Source organism: Pholcus phalangioides, unplaced genomic scaffold (assembly GCF_987345545.1).
Source record: "Pholcus phalangioides strain wild (caught in Gottingen) unplaced genomic scaffold, Ppha-v1.0 ptg000039l_1, whole genome shotgun sequence".
Lineage (NCBI taxonomy): Eukaryota > Metazoa > Arthropoda > Arachnida > Araneae > Pholcidae > Pholcus > Pholcus phalangioides.
In genome coordinates, this window is record NW_028301625.1 from 22966565 (window position 1) to 22985585 (window position 19021).

Here is a 19021-nt window from a genome sequence, read left to right on the forward strand (position 1 = left end):
TGATATTATTCTGAAGTAAAAATGTTCATGAATATTAATTAAAATCACTCCATGCTATATTGCCAGAAAAAAAAAACCAAACAAATTATTCAAATAGGCAGTGGCTTTTAATTGGCAAAAGAGCTAAAAATTAACTTTAAAAGTTATGTAAACTGCAGCTTTATTACAGAAAATTATGATACATTAAATAAGCTGCATGATTAATATGAAAATTTAATCATCTAGTGCTGCTGTTCAAGATTTGTATTACCTATTAGCAGATTTTTATTTCAAGAGCAAAGACTTCAGGTGAGTAATAGTATTTGCAACATACATATGTTATTTTATTCAAACTTACTGATTGTTTATATCAGGGGAGGTCAACTTTTTCCCAAGCTGCCCCCACAATCAATATTATTTTCAATATGCATGCCACTCCACGAATTTTAACACACAGACCATACATCCTGTTTTTACAGGACATGAGTAGTCTCTCCGTTCCTGCAAAATATTGTTTGGCTGTCCTTATTATTGTAAAAATGTTCAATTTATCATTCTTTTAAGTTCTGAATTTTTTTTTTAATTTTGAGTCATAAATTTTTTTGGAATTGTTTATATATATATCCCTTGAAGTTCGTATTGGCTACACCATGTTGGGCATATATATTAAGAAGGCTCTGAGGGTGGAAGTATTGGAATAAAACTTTATTGGTCAAACATTATTAACTGCTGATAACAACAGTAAGTGAAGTGCCAGCACAGTATACAGATTACATATATATAATCATAATGTGTGACATGAAATCATGACATCACAGACAGTAGCACAATGTGGAGTACTATGACATACAGATGAGGGCTGATGTCATAACACATCGGATCGTCATAATGGACCAGAACTTGGACTCAGGTTACCTGGTCTTCCCCAATAAACTTGCAAGAGGACTTAGAGCCCCTCCCCAAAAACTCAAGATATACAATGCATGCCACCGATGTAGATGATCCTTAATATCGTACAAAAAGTACATCCAGCAACTATGGCCAAAGATAAAAAATTGAACAGAAATGCATTGAATAGAAAGTCATCACATAGTTATTACTCTAAGAGTACCTACCATACTAAATATAGGTTTGGCAGCCTACAAAACCAACATTCAGGAGAAATGGATTGCTTAAAAGTTGGAGAGAATTTCATTTTGAAAATTAGAATAGAATTTCTTAAATTTTTTAAAACTAGTTCTGTGCCACTGTGGCATGCATGCTGCGGGTCGCCCACCCCTGGTTTATATAAACTGAAGAGCCAAAAAAACTGGTACAGGCATGCGTATGCAAATAAAGAGATATGGAACCAACCAGAGTACGGCGCTGCGGTCAGCAACGCCTATATAACACAACAAGTGTCTGGCATAGTTGTTAGATCGGTTACTGCTGCTACAATGGCAGGTTATCAAGATTTAAGTGAGTTTGAACGTGGTGTTATAGTCGGCGCACGAGAGATGGGATATAGCATCTCCGAGGTAGCGATGAAATTTGGATTTTCACGTACGACCATTTCACGAGTGTACCGTGAATATCAGGAATCCGGTAAAAAATTAAATCTACGACATCGCTGCGGCCGGAAAAAGATCATGCAAGAATGGGACCAACGACGACTGACGAGAATCATTAAATCATTCATATGATCTATTCATTAAATGTGACAGACGTGCAACCCTTCCGCAAATTGCTGCAGATTTCAATGCTGGGCCATCAACAAGTGTCAGCGTGCGAACCATTCAATGAAACATCATCGATATGGGCTTTCGGAGCCGAAGGCCCATTCGTGTACCCTTGATGACTGCACGACACAAAGCTTTATGCCTTGCCTGGGCCCGACAACACCGACATTGGACTGTTGAGGACTGGAAACACGTTGCCTGGTCTGACGAGTCTCAGTTCCAATTGCTTTGAGCTGATGAACGTGTACGGGTATGGAGACAACCTCATGAATCCATGGACCCTACATGTCAACAGGGGACTGTTCAAGCTGGTGGAGGCTCTGTGATGGTATGGGACGTGTGCAGTTGGCGTGATATGGGACCCCTGATACGTCTAGATACGACTCTGACAGGTGACAGGTACGTAAGCATTCTGTCTGATCACCTGCACCCATTCATGTCCATTGTGCATTCCGACAGACTTGGACAATTTCAGCAGGACAATGCGACACCCCACACATCCAGAATTGCTACAAAGTCGCTCCAGGAACACTCTTCTGACTTTAGACACTTCCGCTGGCCACCCAAATCCCCAGACATGAACATTATTGAACATATCTGGGATGCCTTTCAACGTGCTGTTCAGAAAAGATCTCCACCCCCTCTTACTCGCATGGATTTATGGACAGCCCTGCAAGATTCATGGTGTCAATTACCTCCAGCCCTACTTCAGACATTATTCGAGTCCATGCCATGTCGTGTTGCAGCACTTCTGCGGGCTCGCGAATGCCGTACACGATATTAGGCAGGTGTATCAGTTTTTTTGGCTCTTCAGTGTATATACATTACTTCTTGTATTCATATGTAGGTATTCTTTGCTTCATATGATCTCACTTTGTTATTGATAAAATATAATTTATAAAAATTGATTTAAAAAATCACAACCTATGAAATTTGAACTTTTTTTTTTGTATTACCCAGTAAAGCTATCAAATATTATTTACTGGATATTTGTGTGAATGCTGACCGCCAAGATTCGTGGGCTGGTATGGCTCTCTCCAGAAGTTCGCAAATTGAACAAAAGCTGAATTCTGTAAGTTTAACTTTTGCAATAATGCAAAATAGTGAAAGTTATAAGTTTTACTTTGTATGTATGAATTTGTTTAATTTTATGAATGCAACATTAAGTTTCATTATTTGTAAATTGTTATGGTATATAATTGTGATAAAAATTATTAGTTCATGAATGTGTTGGCAAGTTGAATCCACAAGGAGAAACAAGTGTATGATGGAGACAGCTCTTTATTTAGTTGAAAATGAATTGCTGCTGTATCTCAGTACAATCAATGTAATCATAAAAACTCTATCTTCTACAAGTATTGATGTTTTATTAAACATATCCATTTTTATTGATAGTTTTCTGGCTTAGTTTCAGCTTCAGGCATCTTCAGTTTCATGAGTAAATAATTGGTGCATGTATTTGTCATGTTGCATTAGTTCATGCATGGCAATGAATTAATGCAATATGAACAAACTGAGTTATAATACATATCTAGTTTTAGTTATTGTCTGTATTCATCAACAGAAAAGGGTTTTCTTTTGATACTTACTGGATCCATGTTTCTTAACTGATGTTTTTCCTGTTTTTAACCATTCAACATGTTCTGAAATTCTTTAACTATTAAGCTATATGGGAATGATTACTGGATTCGTTTAGATAGGATAACCTGATTTTTCCAGAATCAAAAGATGTATGGATCTTTCTTGCACATGAGCTTTAATATAGTTATTGTATAAGAGGATGGTTAGAGGTAAAACAAAAAGAAATATTAAGAAGGGAAACATTAACTATTCATAAAGGCAAGGCTAAGTAAATTGGAAAATATTATGGCTCAAGCAAAATTTCTTGAGAGGCATAAAGATAAAATTGCACTTAAATATATTTATAGAAGACCAGCAAGTTTGAGTAATCAAAATGACAGCATGTAGCCACCTTTTAAAGCTCAAATTATTGTTGCAGACATTTTGTTGAAAAGGTGTATATCAACATGCATTTAAATCTTTGTATTGTTAAATGACATTGAACAACTTATATCAACTTTTGCTCCATTTTCCACCTAACTTATATGAATCATCATATAGACATGCCCATGTCAAAATAGGCTTTAGAAACAGATTTTTGTAACATCACTGAATTAAGATATCATTTATAATATTTTATGGTGAACAGGGCCGGATGTTGAATTGTGTGAACTACTCAGCTGCAGAAGGCCCCAGCTGAAGGAGGCAATTTTTTAGAGCACCAACTGAAGGGGAGGGGTGATTTTTTTATCACCAAAGTATTATCAGGGGTGCCCAGGGAACTCTGCACCAATTGCGCCGCACAGCGCCAAAATTAACATCTTGCACCATCCTGCTCCAATAGTGTAATTTTGTATTTTTCTGCGCCAAATAGCAAATTTTGCTTCAGTATGCCCGGAATTTCGGAAAAGACGCCAAAAATTTTTTGTTCCTGCTTGCTGCGAAACGATTCTTTTTGAGAAGAGTGTGTTTTATTCCACTGTACTTGAACTATCGCCTTATTTAAACTATCTGCCCCTGCATCAGCCGTTCCATCGCGAAATCCCGATATTATCCGTGATCGTGCAACTGGAAATGGTTTGCAATGGTCTTTCAGCTTTAAAGTGCAAATGCGAGTCAGTTTCCGTTTTCAAAAAAAAAAAGTCGCCACTGGAAGCAGTAGAAATTACTGTAGTCGATCGTCATTGCGTCAAATCCTGATGTTTCGTGAAAAAAAATTTCATTCCGGGAGTAAAAAGCGCATGTCTGCCGATTGCTAATTTAGAAACTTTGGCGATTTACACTTATTATTCAGCAATGTTTCCGAATAACGAGTATTGAATCGCCAGTATCACCAAATAATGAGTGTCAGATCGCCAATCTCGCCAAATAATGAGTGCTGAATCACCAAACATTGTGTTGATTCTTCCGAAATTCTCTCCCATTTTACAACAATTTCTTTCCGAGTATAAAAAAATTGAAAACTTATATAGAAAATTTTTAGCCCATTTGAAGGGCAGCTGTTCCAGACAGCAAATAGTGCCCTCAGTAAACAAAAATCATCTTAAATAGACTGGTGCAAAAAATTTTATGACAGCCGCTCTTTGAAACAAGGTGTCAAAAGAGCCTGAAACAATAAAAAACAAGCTGATGAAAAGATGTTTGATAAAAAAAAAGACAGTGCAGTTGTTTTATTTTGAAAAGGGGTGAGGGTTAACGAAAATATTTTTAATTTCGCTGCTCCAATTTATAAATATCTGCTCCGAATCCTGAATTTTGCTGCTCCAAAGCTGCTCCGAAATGGGCTTTGTCACTTCCCACCCCTGTATTATTTATTCACTTGAAAAATGTCCAAAACTGGCCCTGATGCTGAAGTACTATTATTTTGGTGAAGTGATAATCCTTCGCCTGATATTAGTATAGTGAAGAAGAGACCAACCAACAATAAAAACGAATAAGAATGAAAAAAACATGAATTTTCTTTTGTGTCTTCAACACTATGGGTGTTATCTTTGGAGGATACTAGCTATAAAACCTGTTTTCTGTTGTTCCTAACTTCAAGGTGTGAATGCGAGCCGATCTCCTCTTTAAAAAGTCTCGCCACAGAGAGCAACAGACCTACAAACAGTACAAATGTAATTCAGTCATAAAACATCACTTACTTCACTTCTGAAATGTAGATGGCAGCACTGAAAATCAAACACAACACTACATACGCATTCAGACTGTTAGGTACACACACAGTTACATTTCTGGCACAGCTCACTAGGTAGTAAATTGCTCATAGATGGTGATAGACCTGAGTTGTGCTCGGTTTGAAAGAAAAGCTATAATACCCGGCGCTTCCTGGGTTTTTACCATGGTAACCAAAGTAAACATTCCAAAAGTGATTGTTGGGGCCCAGGAACCATTGTTGCCTGCTTCGGCCATTTGTCTTGCTTTGATGAACTATTAAAGCAGCCTACGGTTCTCAATTCCGGTGCTGTTTGGTATATATGTAAAATTTGGTGACGATCGGTCTAGAATTGTAGATTTGTATAAAGAACAAACAAGCACACATACATACTTTCACATTTATATATCACTATCATTTGTATAATCACTAGGGCTAATATTTTTATGACCTAGAAATGCAACATCAGTACGGATTGGTTAAAAAAACAGAATTTCAGGTTTTCAATTCATAACAATGTTGTGTTTTAGGTCATAAAAATCCTATTCCTAATAATCACTCTCACGCTTACTAGATATGCCCACTTAGACTGGCTACTGAATCCTAACTCTCAGTTGCTCAGGGAAAACAAATTACATCCGTATAAGTTCTTGCATGTGAGTCAAAAGTAATGTTCTGCTTCAAAATAAAGTTAAACAATATCTGATAGCAAAATAGAGTTCAACGGTCTGTTGAATTTATATTGTATATGATACTGATTACTAACAGATTTATTATTATGACTAATATTACTCTCGTGACTAATATTAGTATTTCTGGATGTAAATAAATCAATATAATATTTCATTTTGTTCTTAGACCAGAATTCAGGTTCCAGCTGTATTCCCATCACGTAGTCACACATGGAAAATTATATGCACCAATACACATTTTTTGATCGTTGTGCTGGCCCACATAAAGTTATTTTAATATTTGTAGTGAGTCTCATGAACAAAACTAGCAAAACATTTCTGAAAACCCTCATGTTTTTGTTGAGCATCTGGTCAAAAACATAAGTGGACATATACTTCAAATGCTAGAGTGGGCGGGGATGATGATGTCAGTACATATATATACACAAATATATTGGATCAGTGAGTTTCATCAATCACTTTGAGGAGGGCCAGTATCTCTGCCTATGGTCAAAAAGTCAAAAACAAGAATGTTTAAAAAAACTACTTGAATGATTTAACCACTTAACAATTTTGCCCGAACACTGTTTGGGTGCTGTGAAAAGGTCTTTTTCTGATTTGCCTGTACGTTGCTTATGCAGCGTATTTTTCTACGCCAATCCTCTGATTTGCCCGGCTTTTGTCTTTTTTTAGTTTGCAGAGTTTCTAATAGATGGCTATAGTTGTCCATTAAAGTTTGGATTGCAAAACTAGTGTAAAATAGTTTCAGGGTCAGGTTTTACTGCTTTTCATTGATGCAGGATAAGGAGCAAATTTTGTTTGCATGTGTTCAGTGCATTACGCGTTGTGAATACTATTTCTTTTTAATTTTGTGCTACAATAAAACAAAAATGAGTGACAGTGAGCGGCTCATAACAGAATATAATTCTGATATTGGATCAGATAGGGAATCTGAAGTTTCTCTAAATGATTCTGGCAGTTATGAAAGTTCATTATCAGACTAATATAGGACTTTGCTCATCTCCATGTTTTGAAATTTACCATAAAAAAAACTGAGTTTTGAAATGAAATAAAAATGTAAGTATTAAACAAATGCATGCTCTTTTCTGACATCCATTTCTGTAAAGTGTTCTTTCTAGTTCAGCTAGTTTTTTGGAAAAAATGCTGTTTTTTGCTGTAATTAAAATATAGCATAAATTAATAAATAAAATATTGTAATAGTTTTGACTGCATATTTGAATTTATGCAATTGATTTAGTTGAATACAAAAATGTGCTTATTTTTGGACACAATATAGCAAAAAAACGAAACTGTTGAGTAGACAGCAATGAACGTTAACAATTAAGTTAAGCATGACAAGTACGAACTTTGCAAGTGGGGAGGAAGCATTTTATGATATGAAAAAAAAAGGATTTAAAACATATATATAAATTTTTTAAATGAGTAAGCTTAAGTACAATTCAATGTGTCAATTATCCAAGAGTAAAAGGAAACCAGATAACAATTTAAAAGTTTATGGACCTTTTTTCCAGTATGAAGTGAAAAATGAAAGTACTATTTGGAGGAAATCATCAGCAGCCCTTAGATGTTTTGAACATGCTCTAGAAATAGATTCCACAATTAAATTTTTATGGATTGAGTACGGGTCATTAGCATACGTTCTGCATTCACATGCTTCCCGGCAGTTAAAACAAGTATGTATCTTATTTATTCCATATTTTCCGCAATTAATCTTTTGATTGCCTGTTGATATTTTATGATGCAACAAAGACCTATAAGGTTATGGTGCACCAGATGTTTCTTGAAAATTGAAAAAGAAAAAATAAAATGCTTTGCTTGAATATTATTTTTTCCATTCATGATATGGGTTATTCAGACCTGTTATACTTTTTTCCATTATTATTGAGAACACCTTCTTTGATGGTCCAAGAGATCTACTGAAAATAAAAAAAGAGGAAATGCTGCTTCTTGCCGAGCGATGTTTCAAGGAAGCTAATAAGAGTGAAGATGGAGCAATACCCGATGAAGCCTGGTTGCATCATTATATGCTCGGAAAAATAGCACAAAAACAAGGAAAGGAACCCAGAATATTTTTAGATCACTTTCAAAAGGTCAAGTCATTTTCCTTGTTATGTGGTAACTTTACCTATCTTATTGATGGCACTTTGTAACAAGTTTTTCTTTATTTCTTAGTAGAAATCATTATTTACTGATAAAGTTGAAGCTAAAATGAAAAAAAAAAAAATTCTGAAAACTTAACTTCCAGAACTTGAGTCCACCCCCATACTGAAGAATTTCACAGGAAATACAAAATAAAATTTGAAATTGATGTGATATTTTTGAGCTTTATGCTTATACTCTGAGTTACCTTAATGTATTGGTTCAGTTTTGAGTTACTTTTATGCAGGGTTGTTTGATTTAAAACACCTGTTTTTTTTTTTAAAAATCAAATAAAAGTGGCCTAAATATCATTTTTTCCTTGAAAAATATATTGGTTCATTATTAGTCAAAATTTTTCATATTTACCACATTTTATATTCTTGGGGTACATTCTGATGGTATATCTTTAAATGGCATAAGATGGTATGAGTGGTTTTTTAAAAAGTCCCATAAAAGTGCCCTGAATATATATATATTTTTCATATGAAGTATCTTAGTTATTTAAAGTTATATACAGAAGCTAAAAGCATCAGTCTCATTCTTACCACATTTTGTAACCTTTGGCTAAATTCTGATGCTCTATCTGTAGAAAATTCATTAATAAGGATTGCATCATATCTAGATGTAGTGGTGTATTATCTCACAGGGTTTTTTTTGCTTTTCTTTTTTCCTTCCTAGGGGCAGGTGGTCCAATAAGACAATAATCCGATAAAGACACTAGCTGTCCCTAAAGGACAAAGACCAGTGTACACACTAGCAGTTACATTACCTCACAGACATTTTCATTTTCTTTCCCATAAGAAGTAGCACATCTCAGACTGTATATCACCCAGTCTTAATATTCAGTATTTTTTATACTTTCACGGCTAAGCCCAGTTAATCCAGGTTCTACTGTATAGTAGAACAGATTTACGAAAAATAATCAGCTATATACAGGGTGATTATAATTTGAAGTTTTGATTCCAAAACTATACAATAACTACTGGTCAGAATGACTTGAAAATTTGCATGGATACTCCTGAAGCAATGAAAATTTCTTTGGCAAAAGAAAAGAAAAAAGTGCAAAATGTGCAAGTAGATGATGCTGTACTTGACCAGCAGTATATCTATTTTGTGCAACCATATCATTTTGGCACTTCAACAGCATCAGTGTGTAGATAGAACAACTTTTATCAAGATGCATATTGTAATACCAGCAAAGCAGTTGCTGAAGAACTATTTCAACAATAACAGGATGACGTGACACCTGGCCGGCAGCCAGTTCACCTAACCTTAACCCTTGTAACTTCTGGCAGTGGGGTTACCTCAAAATGTTATGAACAGTGGTCGGATTGCAAACTTTGGTGAATTGCAAGCTCCAGTGCGTCCCCTATATGTTAGAAGTGTCTCAGGAATATTAACGTGGGGGCGCGTTTGGTTTAATAAAGGTTAATTGCAAGTGCATCCACATCATGACCATGGCATACTCTTGATCTGCTGTTGAACAAGTATTTTTGTGCATCCACATCATGACCATGGCATACTCTTGATCTGCTGTTGAACAAGCATTTTTGTGCTTTCACTTCATAGCCAGAACATGGTGGACAACATATTTAACATTTCTTGAGCAAGTTGTAATTATTTGTTCACTTACTTCATTTTTGTGATGTTTCCATGAACTATGAAATCATGCAATGCTAATTAAGTTACCATTTTGCACTGACTGGCTATCTTGTCCATTCTGTGAACGAATTTCCCATGTGTTGGATGAGTAGTGTCGTTAAATTTGCATTTTTATGTATATTTTTCCCATTTGCGATATAAAATTCCATTGCTTCAGGAATATTCAGGTAAATTTTCAAGTCATTCTGGTTGATAGCCATTTCAACTGATAATGGTTCTTTTTTTTACAGTGTTTAGAAATCATTACTTTAGGTATAATCACCCTGTATATTGTAAATCATTGCTAATTAATTTGCATTATTTATTTGCTTCAATAAATATATTATATTCACCTAATTTTTAATATACTTTTTGCAAAATAGCTTTCTAATTAAGCATACTGAAAGTAACTGGAGAAAACATCTTTATATTATATGGTTAATAACATTAAGAATTTTCAAACACAAAGTAAGTCATTCATTGAGTTACGCAAAAAATAATTAAATTGGAAATATTTTTTACAAAAATTTAAGAAATATTTATTGATTAATTAATATGGAAATAGTGTTAATTACATTAATAAACATTTTATTTTAATTAATTATTAGAAGTTTTAATGATTTTTCAGAAATTTTGTTTTTAATGTTAATGCTATTTAAACCAAAAAAACCTGGTTTGGTTTTTTTACCAACCCTGCTTTTATGTATTAGTCCAAACATTCCAGTTGAACATCATGAAAATTCAGAAAGATGTTGGCAATACAGTAAGCTGTAAGTTAAGTTACTTGCTGAAACTAGCTGGATAATAAAATGAAAAGTGGAAAATCTCTTATAGTACAAGTTTTCAAATTGGGTAGTAGGGAAAAAATATACTGTAACATTCAAAGGAAATGTATTAGAGTTTTCTTCATTGCAGAATTTCATTGTATAATTTACTTAAAATAAGTAATAGCTTTGTGTGCACTCTCTAAGTAAGTGCAAAATGAATTGATGGTAAATTTTTTTTCAATTCCAGTCTCTTGCGTTTCTTCATGAGGACAAAGCTAGATACCCACATAAAATTCAGTATCACAATCCTCCTGACTTGTCTATAGAAGCGTTAGAAGTGAGTTTTACATTGGGTATTTGAATTCTTTTTTGTATAAATAAATTAATTTTCCTGTTATTTAGTGTCAAAAACTTTTTTTAGTAATGAGACAAAATCAGTTAGTTGACCCAATAAACTTTTTGTATTGAGCTAACACATTCCAGTTCTCAAATCAGCATCATGCACATACGAAATGTGACAAATGCAATATGTATCAACATTAGTAAATAAAGAACTGATTAAATCATGTATACTTTTGTTTTAGAAAATAAAACTATACCCCTTATGTTGGGTTGCTGATGTCCAGAACAGAGAGGAGCACCTCCCAAATGTATATTAAACATTTATTATATAATTCAATAGGACATCACAAATGTTAGGGAAAAACCACATGGAGAAATTGAGAGCTAACTATACATGTCAAAATCTAGAGCAAACTGGCTATGCTTCAGCCTCGTGGCTGTAACAAGAAAAAATTCTCGCTCGTATTATACAGGTCAATTGACTCATCAAGCCAAAACATGTTTTTTTACAAAAATGGTAAAAAATCCCCCTCAGTTCTCTTCCCTAGACCATAAGTCGGTCAGATTGGGGGAATATGAAACCTAACAGTTCGACCAGAACGAGTTATGACAGTTCATGGAGGATCAGTTTTTGTCTTCGGTGTGAAGTCAAGGTGTAGAACTTGTCACTTCATGTAAGAACCTTGAAGGGTCCATTGTAAGGCATCTGAAGAGGTCGTCAAACTCCATCCACTCGAACGAAGATGGGGGTAGCTGTTAGCAGTCTTATGGACGAAGATGTCATGATGAGTCACCAGAACAGGTTTGAGGTTCTACATATGCTTTTAGAGATGAATCAAGAATTGGTCAGCTCATGAGGAGATTCTGGGAGAATGAAAATACTCGCCTGGTGGACACAGTGTTTCACCAAGGTTTGGTGTTCAGCAGGACTGGTGCCAACGTCTTTCTTAAGGCTGCAGCGGATTCCTAGTAAGCCAATGCTTTTTTCAAGCTGTTGGACTGGAGACACGATGGAAGCCTTTAGCTGTCTGTAGAATCTGAACCATCCTGTTAGCAGCTGGATGGTATGCCATGGTTCTTGTTCTCTGTCACCAATAGATGAGTGAAAGAATGGAACAGCTTGGATTTGACTTGTGCACCACAGTCTGTAGTAACAATCTCTAGACACCAAACCTTCAAATTCAACCCGCAAAGAAAACTTCAGAAACAGATTCAGCAGTTTGATTGATCATTCGAAAAACCTTGGGCCATAGAGTAAATCTGTTGATGCATGTCCGACAGTAGTTATAGCCTTGTGAAGGTGGCAAAAGGTGGCCAATGATGTCAATGTGGACATTCTTAAACCAAGATTTGGGTAATGCAAACTGTATCCAAGTGGTGACTTGACGTGTCTGCTGACCTGACTCTTCTGAGTCAGTCAGCAGACACGCTAAGCATGCTACATTTAGCAAAATGCACGCAGTATTTTTCCAGAGATGGCCATATGAATCTGCTTTTTACAAATTTTGTTGTAGCGTGACCACTTGGATGTGACAGCAAGTGCATGGAGTTGAAGTTTTTTGTAAGCTTTCTGGTACAAGAAGTTGAATAACACCAGTTGAGATGTTGCCAGCGCCTGAGTGTCGTGGTGGTAAGATGCTCATCTACCACCGTACAGTAGAACCACCGTGAAGGTTCCTGTCGTGGTCCCGGGTTTGAACCCGAGGGAAGATATAGATATTTTCCCTAACGAACTTCAGGCAACCTTCAATAGACAGTGCCTTCGCTTCCAACCCATCTCATTAATGGCAGTAAATTGCAATATAGTGATATATAGCCAGAGTGTTTGGTGATGTAGTTGAGATGTCGCAGTGAAGATTAGAACCATCAGTAGAAAAAGCAAATGGTTTTAAGTGCAGCCCAGAACTGTCAAGCTTCAAGGAATACAAACTTCCATCGTGTTGCTGTTCCTGTGCCATGGAGTAATAGTCAATATTGCCTGACAGTTCATTTATGACTACCATATGAGAAAACACGTTGATTTAGTATTTTGCCTGCCAGAAACATGCTGTATGTTGGTAGAAAACTGATATGAATTTGAGTTGTAATAACTGCCTGGGAAAACACTAGTCTCCCTTCTGGCAGAAGGCATAGGGCAGAGGTGTGTGGTCACAGAGAATGGTGAACTGCCTGCCCTCCAAGAAATGATGGAAGAGCCAAATAGCAGAATGAATTTGGTTGTAAGCTTTCACAAGATCCAATTTGGAGAAAATTGTTTTGGCATTCAGCTCCATGCAAAAATCTTGGATGTGTGGCAGTGGGTAACGATCCATGATTGTAACAGCGTTGAACCTACAAAAGTCTCCACAGACTCGCTGGGATCAATCTTTTGAGACTCACCAAGGACTTGAAGACGGTGAACTATACCTTGAGCCAAGAGTATTAGAAACTCTTGTTGTATCTATGTCTAACTTCTTTCAGCTAAGACATCTGGCTTTTGAAGCTACAGATGAACCAGCAGTGATGATACAGTGTGTTGTAGAGTGATCAACCAGAGTTTTATTGAGAGCAGTCTGCGTAATGTTTGGGAATTCTGACAGCAGCTGATGGCAGTGGGAAGTACCAAAAATAGTCTTCGAACCAGGAGGCTAACCAGGCAAAAATTACCTTGTCCGTTAACAGATGTCAATTGGTCAATAAGTCAACAGCTTTTAATATAGGGTAATAACTTGAACCACTGCATGAAATTTCCTCCCAAGATAGGGCTACAGATGTTAGAAATGAAAATGACCAAGGAAAGTCTCTACATAAACTTAAGCTGAGCACTAAATGTTTATTGCCATATGTTTTAATAGGAGTTCCATTGGTAGTCTATAAAATGAAGTTGTTGCAGACAGCTGGTTTGTGATCACGTATGTGATTCATGGAAAGATAGAACATGCCGCATCTGAATTGATCAGAAAACTCAACCCAGCGTTGCAATCTGAAATGAATAAGCAGCAGTTGAGTTTGCTAACATCAGATGCCGCTAGTTCATATGAGCTTGCATATTTCCTGAACAATTACAGGAGCTGATGCATTTGCGAGCCTTCTTTGTGAAATGCGTGTGATACCAACAGTGTTCAGCAGAAAAATATTTTTTGGAAGATTTCAGTTTCTTGAGTTTGAACGGCTTTGGCTCGGAAAATATCTTGCCAGGGAACACCCATTCGACGAAAGCTCAATTTGCTCGGTGAGAGCTTCTAACTTCTTTTCAATAGTTAGAATGATGGTGTCAGTAGATGTAACCGCGATAACCAGAGAAATGTCTATCTTCACAGATTTTGTCAGCAACCAAGGCCAACTCCATCATTGGATCCTTGCTGACTGATAATATTTCCTGCATGTTTATTGGCAGTCGAGCAACGATCTGAACATGTTGGAGGCATGTTGAAAAAGTATGTGTTCTGCAAAGTTTCAATAATAACTGACAGAACAGAAACATGTAGCAAAAAATTATTATTCTTTTTTTATAATAGAATAGCACAATAATGAGATACAGAGTAGTTATACCATACTGTAAATCGAGGCTACTTTGTGACACATGGGCCCTGCAACACACTTTCAAATTTTTTGGGCTTTCCAAAGAGGTTGAGGGGAAAAATATTTCAGCAGTGTGCCCAGAAGCTTCTGGCATTTGTGGTAACTCTCGGAAGTAGATGCACAGAGTCAGGAAAAGTATTATAGAGCTATTTTAGGTTATTCGTGTTGAGTGGTTTCCAGAAAAATGTTGAAACTTCGTGCTGGTGTACGAAATATAGAGCAGCTGTGGAATTTTCAAAGTGAGTTTATTTGAATACATACAGTGATTTATTATTTAGTGAAAGGAGTATTTTGGTACGTTTTAGTTTATTTGCTTGCATTTTGCTACAAAATATATGACTTGCATAAGTGTGGTTCAACATTGTGACAAAATATGTCACTGGAAATCCTGTCTTCTAGATTTAAGCAAGCTGAAATACACCCTCTGAACAGAGAGAATGTTCAAAATTAATTATGTGGACCTGTTCAAGAGTGAAAATGAATCTGTAAGAGAAAATGTAAGTGAAAGCTTTATATAGTACCTGAATCTGCAAACAGAATTGATAGGAGAAACAGAAGAATCAAATGTGACTCCTGGAAAGAGCATATCTGCATTGGATTTACAGAGTTCATCAGGTGCAAATATCCCAGCACCTTCTGCATGTAGCATAAAAAGTGTCAAAAAGAAGGTTCGTCATATGATTCAAACATCTGATTTTTTATGTGAAACTGATGCAGAGTCTGTTGTGTATGCTGAACTAGATAGCAGTTGGTATAAAACAGAACTCTAAATCAGAAGCCAATGTCATCCCTGTGATCAGGGAGGAAGATAAAAAAGTAGGGGTCAAAGATCTTTGAAATCGGGTGGCAATGGTGGTGGAGTCTGCAGCAACACGAGTTAGCTCTTGAGTGCCAATTTTCATCTATTTATTATATTCCAAACATTTTATTTATAATATTACTATTGCTTTAAAAAACTTGGTTTCAATCTAAACACGGTGCTGACTTCAACTTTATTCAACATGAGTTCTACAAATAATTTATCTTTGTGCCTAGCGTGCAGCAAAAACATCCAGTGTGATGAAGAAAAAATTATATGTGGAGGGTGTTCCAGCTCCTTTCATTTCTTCTGCGCAGGATTAAATGAGAAAAACATTCGGAAATTAGGGAAAAGCCATACAACAAAGTGGATGTGTATTAGATGCACAACACAGCAAAATGAAAAACCATCAACTTCTCATGCATCCAAACTGAATTTAGGAAATCCAGACATGGTGAGTGCATCATCTGCTGACCTTCTCAAATCAAATGAATGAAATTTTACAAATACACAATTTAAACTCAACTATATGCAGTGCTTTAAACAATATTTTCAGTTCATTATCACTAGAATTAACAAAACTGGTCACATGTATCTCCTCAATGATCCAAAATCACACACCCAATCTCTTGCTGACCTGATGAATTAGAATTTCTCGGCCCACTGAATCAATTAAATGCACTGAAATCTGAAGTAGCGCAGCAGAGAGGGCTATAATTTCTGAATGCAAGAAAAATCAAGTGAAAATATAAACTGAAAATGCTGAATATTGAGATCAAGAATCTGATATCTTGAAACTGACATCTCCAACAATATTCAAGATGAAACAACATCAAAATCCTTGGACTTCCTGAGATGAAGGATGAGGACGTGGACAACATAAAAAATGTGATTTTCCATAATTGGAACTAGTGGAAGATGATTGATATAATGTTTGTGCCATGCATCTTATTCCATCTTCAAGGAAAGACAAAATAAAACTGATTATAATACAGTTTAATTCTAAAAACAAACGTGATCTGTGTTATAATGCAGCTCGTCAAACAAAGACTTGTGCATCTCAGATCAATGATCGTCTCGCAGCCAACTGCATTTATTTCAATGAACACCTAGTACCATATATTAAACAGGTATTCTATCATGCTAAAAAATTTAAAACATAACAATTACAAATTCTGTTAGACTCATAATGGAAAAATATATTTAAGGGAATCAAAGAAATCCAGAGTATTTAAAATAACCCATGTTGACGATCTCTACAACACTAGTCAATAAGTTTATATTTATGTATTTACTATCAGTAGCTCTTGAAATTGATATAATGTTTCCCTTTTAACAATTTTTTTTGTATACAAATAACAATCACACCTCTCTTAAATGAATGTATCAAATCAAAATATATATAGTGTATATGTTGTTTTTGCCAAATTTGGTTTACATTTGAAATATTAATCTAATTTTTGTAACATGCCATATTTTATAAAGTTTTAAATTTTTTAATAGTTTAACCACACAATAATATGTAGGTTTTGATCTCCTTGAGGTGCAAAATTGCTTAGTGTAAATGTATTTACATCATGAATCCTACATTTTTTTATTCAATGCTTGACACCCAGGAGGAATTTAACAAATACCTATGCTCACAGGATGATGATGATAATTGTAATCAAATTTGTTATATTAGGGCGGTACATTTAAACATTAGAGGCTAAAAAATTTAAATATTAGAAAGCTAACTTTGACCAACTACTTGTTTTATTGAACGATTCTCTTGATTTTATTGATATAGTTATATTCAGAAGTATGGGTATTTGAGGGTGAGATAAATTTTTACACATTGCCAGAATTTAATTTATTTACATGTTGCAGAAATTACAATAGTTCGGGCGGTATTTTTGTATATAATAAAAAAATCTTTTCATTTCAATCAATTGATTAATTTTACTATGCAATATGGAGAAGCAATATTACTACATAATGATACTCTAAAATTCTCCATCATTAGCTTATATAGATCATTCTTATCCTGTAAAGCAATTTATTGAAGAGCTTGAAATCATGATAAAAAGTAACAAATGCAGAGATGTACTAATAATAGGCGACATAATTTTGATATTCTAAACCATAGTTTCCTAACCTTTTTTCTCCCATCCCCCCCAACGCAATCAAACCCATAGGAACCTATGTTATACCCATCGCTTCTACCGCCCCCCTGGAACATTCCATTGCCCCCAACGGGGTGTTAACGCAATCGTTGGGAATCACTGTTCTAAACAATGCCCCAGGTATTCATTGCGATTATCAGGACATGTTAGCTTATCATGGTTTACACCCTTAATCATGAATACAACCACACCTCTCTCACAAACATACATTGATCACATTTTTATTCGAAACTAATAAAATTAATGGAATTTCATTCTATTTACAATACAGAATTAACAGATAATTTCCCTATTATTTGCAAATTAAACTTCAGTTATCATGCTTTAAAATCAGGTGATAAGATGGGAGGATATATTAGAAAAACGGATTTTACAACATTAACATCTTACATAGAAAACTTTGTTTTCAAGAGCCCAACCCCTGGACTCATCTTTGATGAATTTAATGTTAAAACTACAAACAATAATACACTATCATTCTAAATACCGCCACAAAACTCCTAACAAGAAATCTTATAAATCTTGGATAAATACAGACCTAGCCCACTCAATTGAGATCGAACAATAATTATATTTAAAAACTAAAAAATATCCATACAATATACTATTCAAACATGCTTGCAAAAATGTTGCCAAGTTTCTCAAAGACAAAATAAAAATAGCAAAGCAAAACAACAGTACAATTACACAGTACAATTTTTAAATTGCAACACGTCAACTGAACGCTGGAAACTAACAAATAAAATACTAGGATCCAACATCAAAAATCTCACACTACCCACCGAAACAAATTTACACCTCCTTGCTAATAACTTTAACACTCATTTCATTAATATTGAACAACATACAATGGTGCAAAATAACTTCCTACAATTCATATGTTCTAATGAAACCTCTATTTTTCTTGCTTCAACAGATATTGGTGAAATTACAAAAATTGTAAGGTCCTTGTGCAATTCGGCTACTTGCTTTCATATCATAACTGCAAAGGCTTTAAAAAGTATTCCTTCCTGTACTTTCCAACTTCTTGCAGATCTTATAAATAATTGTATCGAAAATAGGGAATATCCTAAGTCTCTCAAATCAGCAGTTGTGATCCCTATTAACTAGAATGGAGATTAAAATTGTTTGCATAATTAAAGACCTATTTGTATCTTATCTAAAATTTTTAAAACAGAATTTTTTAAATTAAATTTATTTTAAATTTATTTTTTTATTTATTAAATCCAGAATTTACTCTCTTTTATCTACTAATAATTTTTTTTTTTGCAAAATCAACATGGTTTTTTACCTGTCAGAAATACAGAATCTGCTCTATTGACATTCACTCAATTTGTTTACAAGAATATAGATAATTCTAAAAAAACAATAGGAGTGTGTCTAGATATAAATAAAGCCTTTGACAGTGTTAATCATAGTATGATACTCTCGAAATTATATGCTTATAGAATTAGAGGAAATGCATTTAGCATCGTCAAATCTTATCCTGACAATAGAACCCAGATG

General features: G+C 34.9%; 1 protein-coding gene across 2 annotated transcripts in view; it reads left to right on the plus strand.

Moving 5' to 3' along the window:
• The window catches only part of LOC149065721 (calcineurin-binding protein cabin-1-like), a 122387-nt gene that overhangs the window by 45461 nt on the left and 57905 nt on the right, over positions 1 to 19021 (plus strand). For both annotated transcript variants that reach the window (XM_089253539.1, XM_089253540.1), the window contains exons 30-34: positions 226 to 288; positions 2658 to 2769; positions 7613 to 7774; positions 7988 to 8191; positions 10896 to 10985. In XM_089253539.1, coding sequence (XP_089109665.1) covers positions 226 to 288; positions 2658 to 2769; positions 7613 to 7774; positions 7988 to 8191; positions 10896 to 10985 — 631 coding nt within the window. The remainder of the gene's footprint in view (positions 1 to 225; positions 289 to 2657; positions 2770 to 7612; positions 7775 to 7987; positions 8192 to 10895; positions 10986 to 19021) is intronic.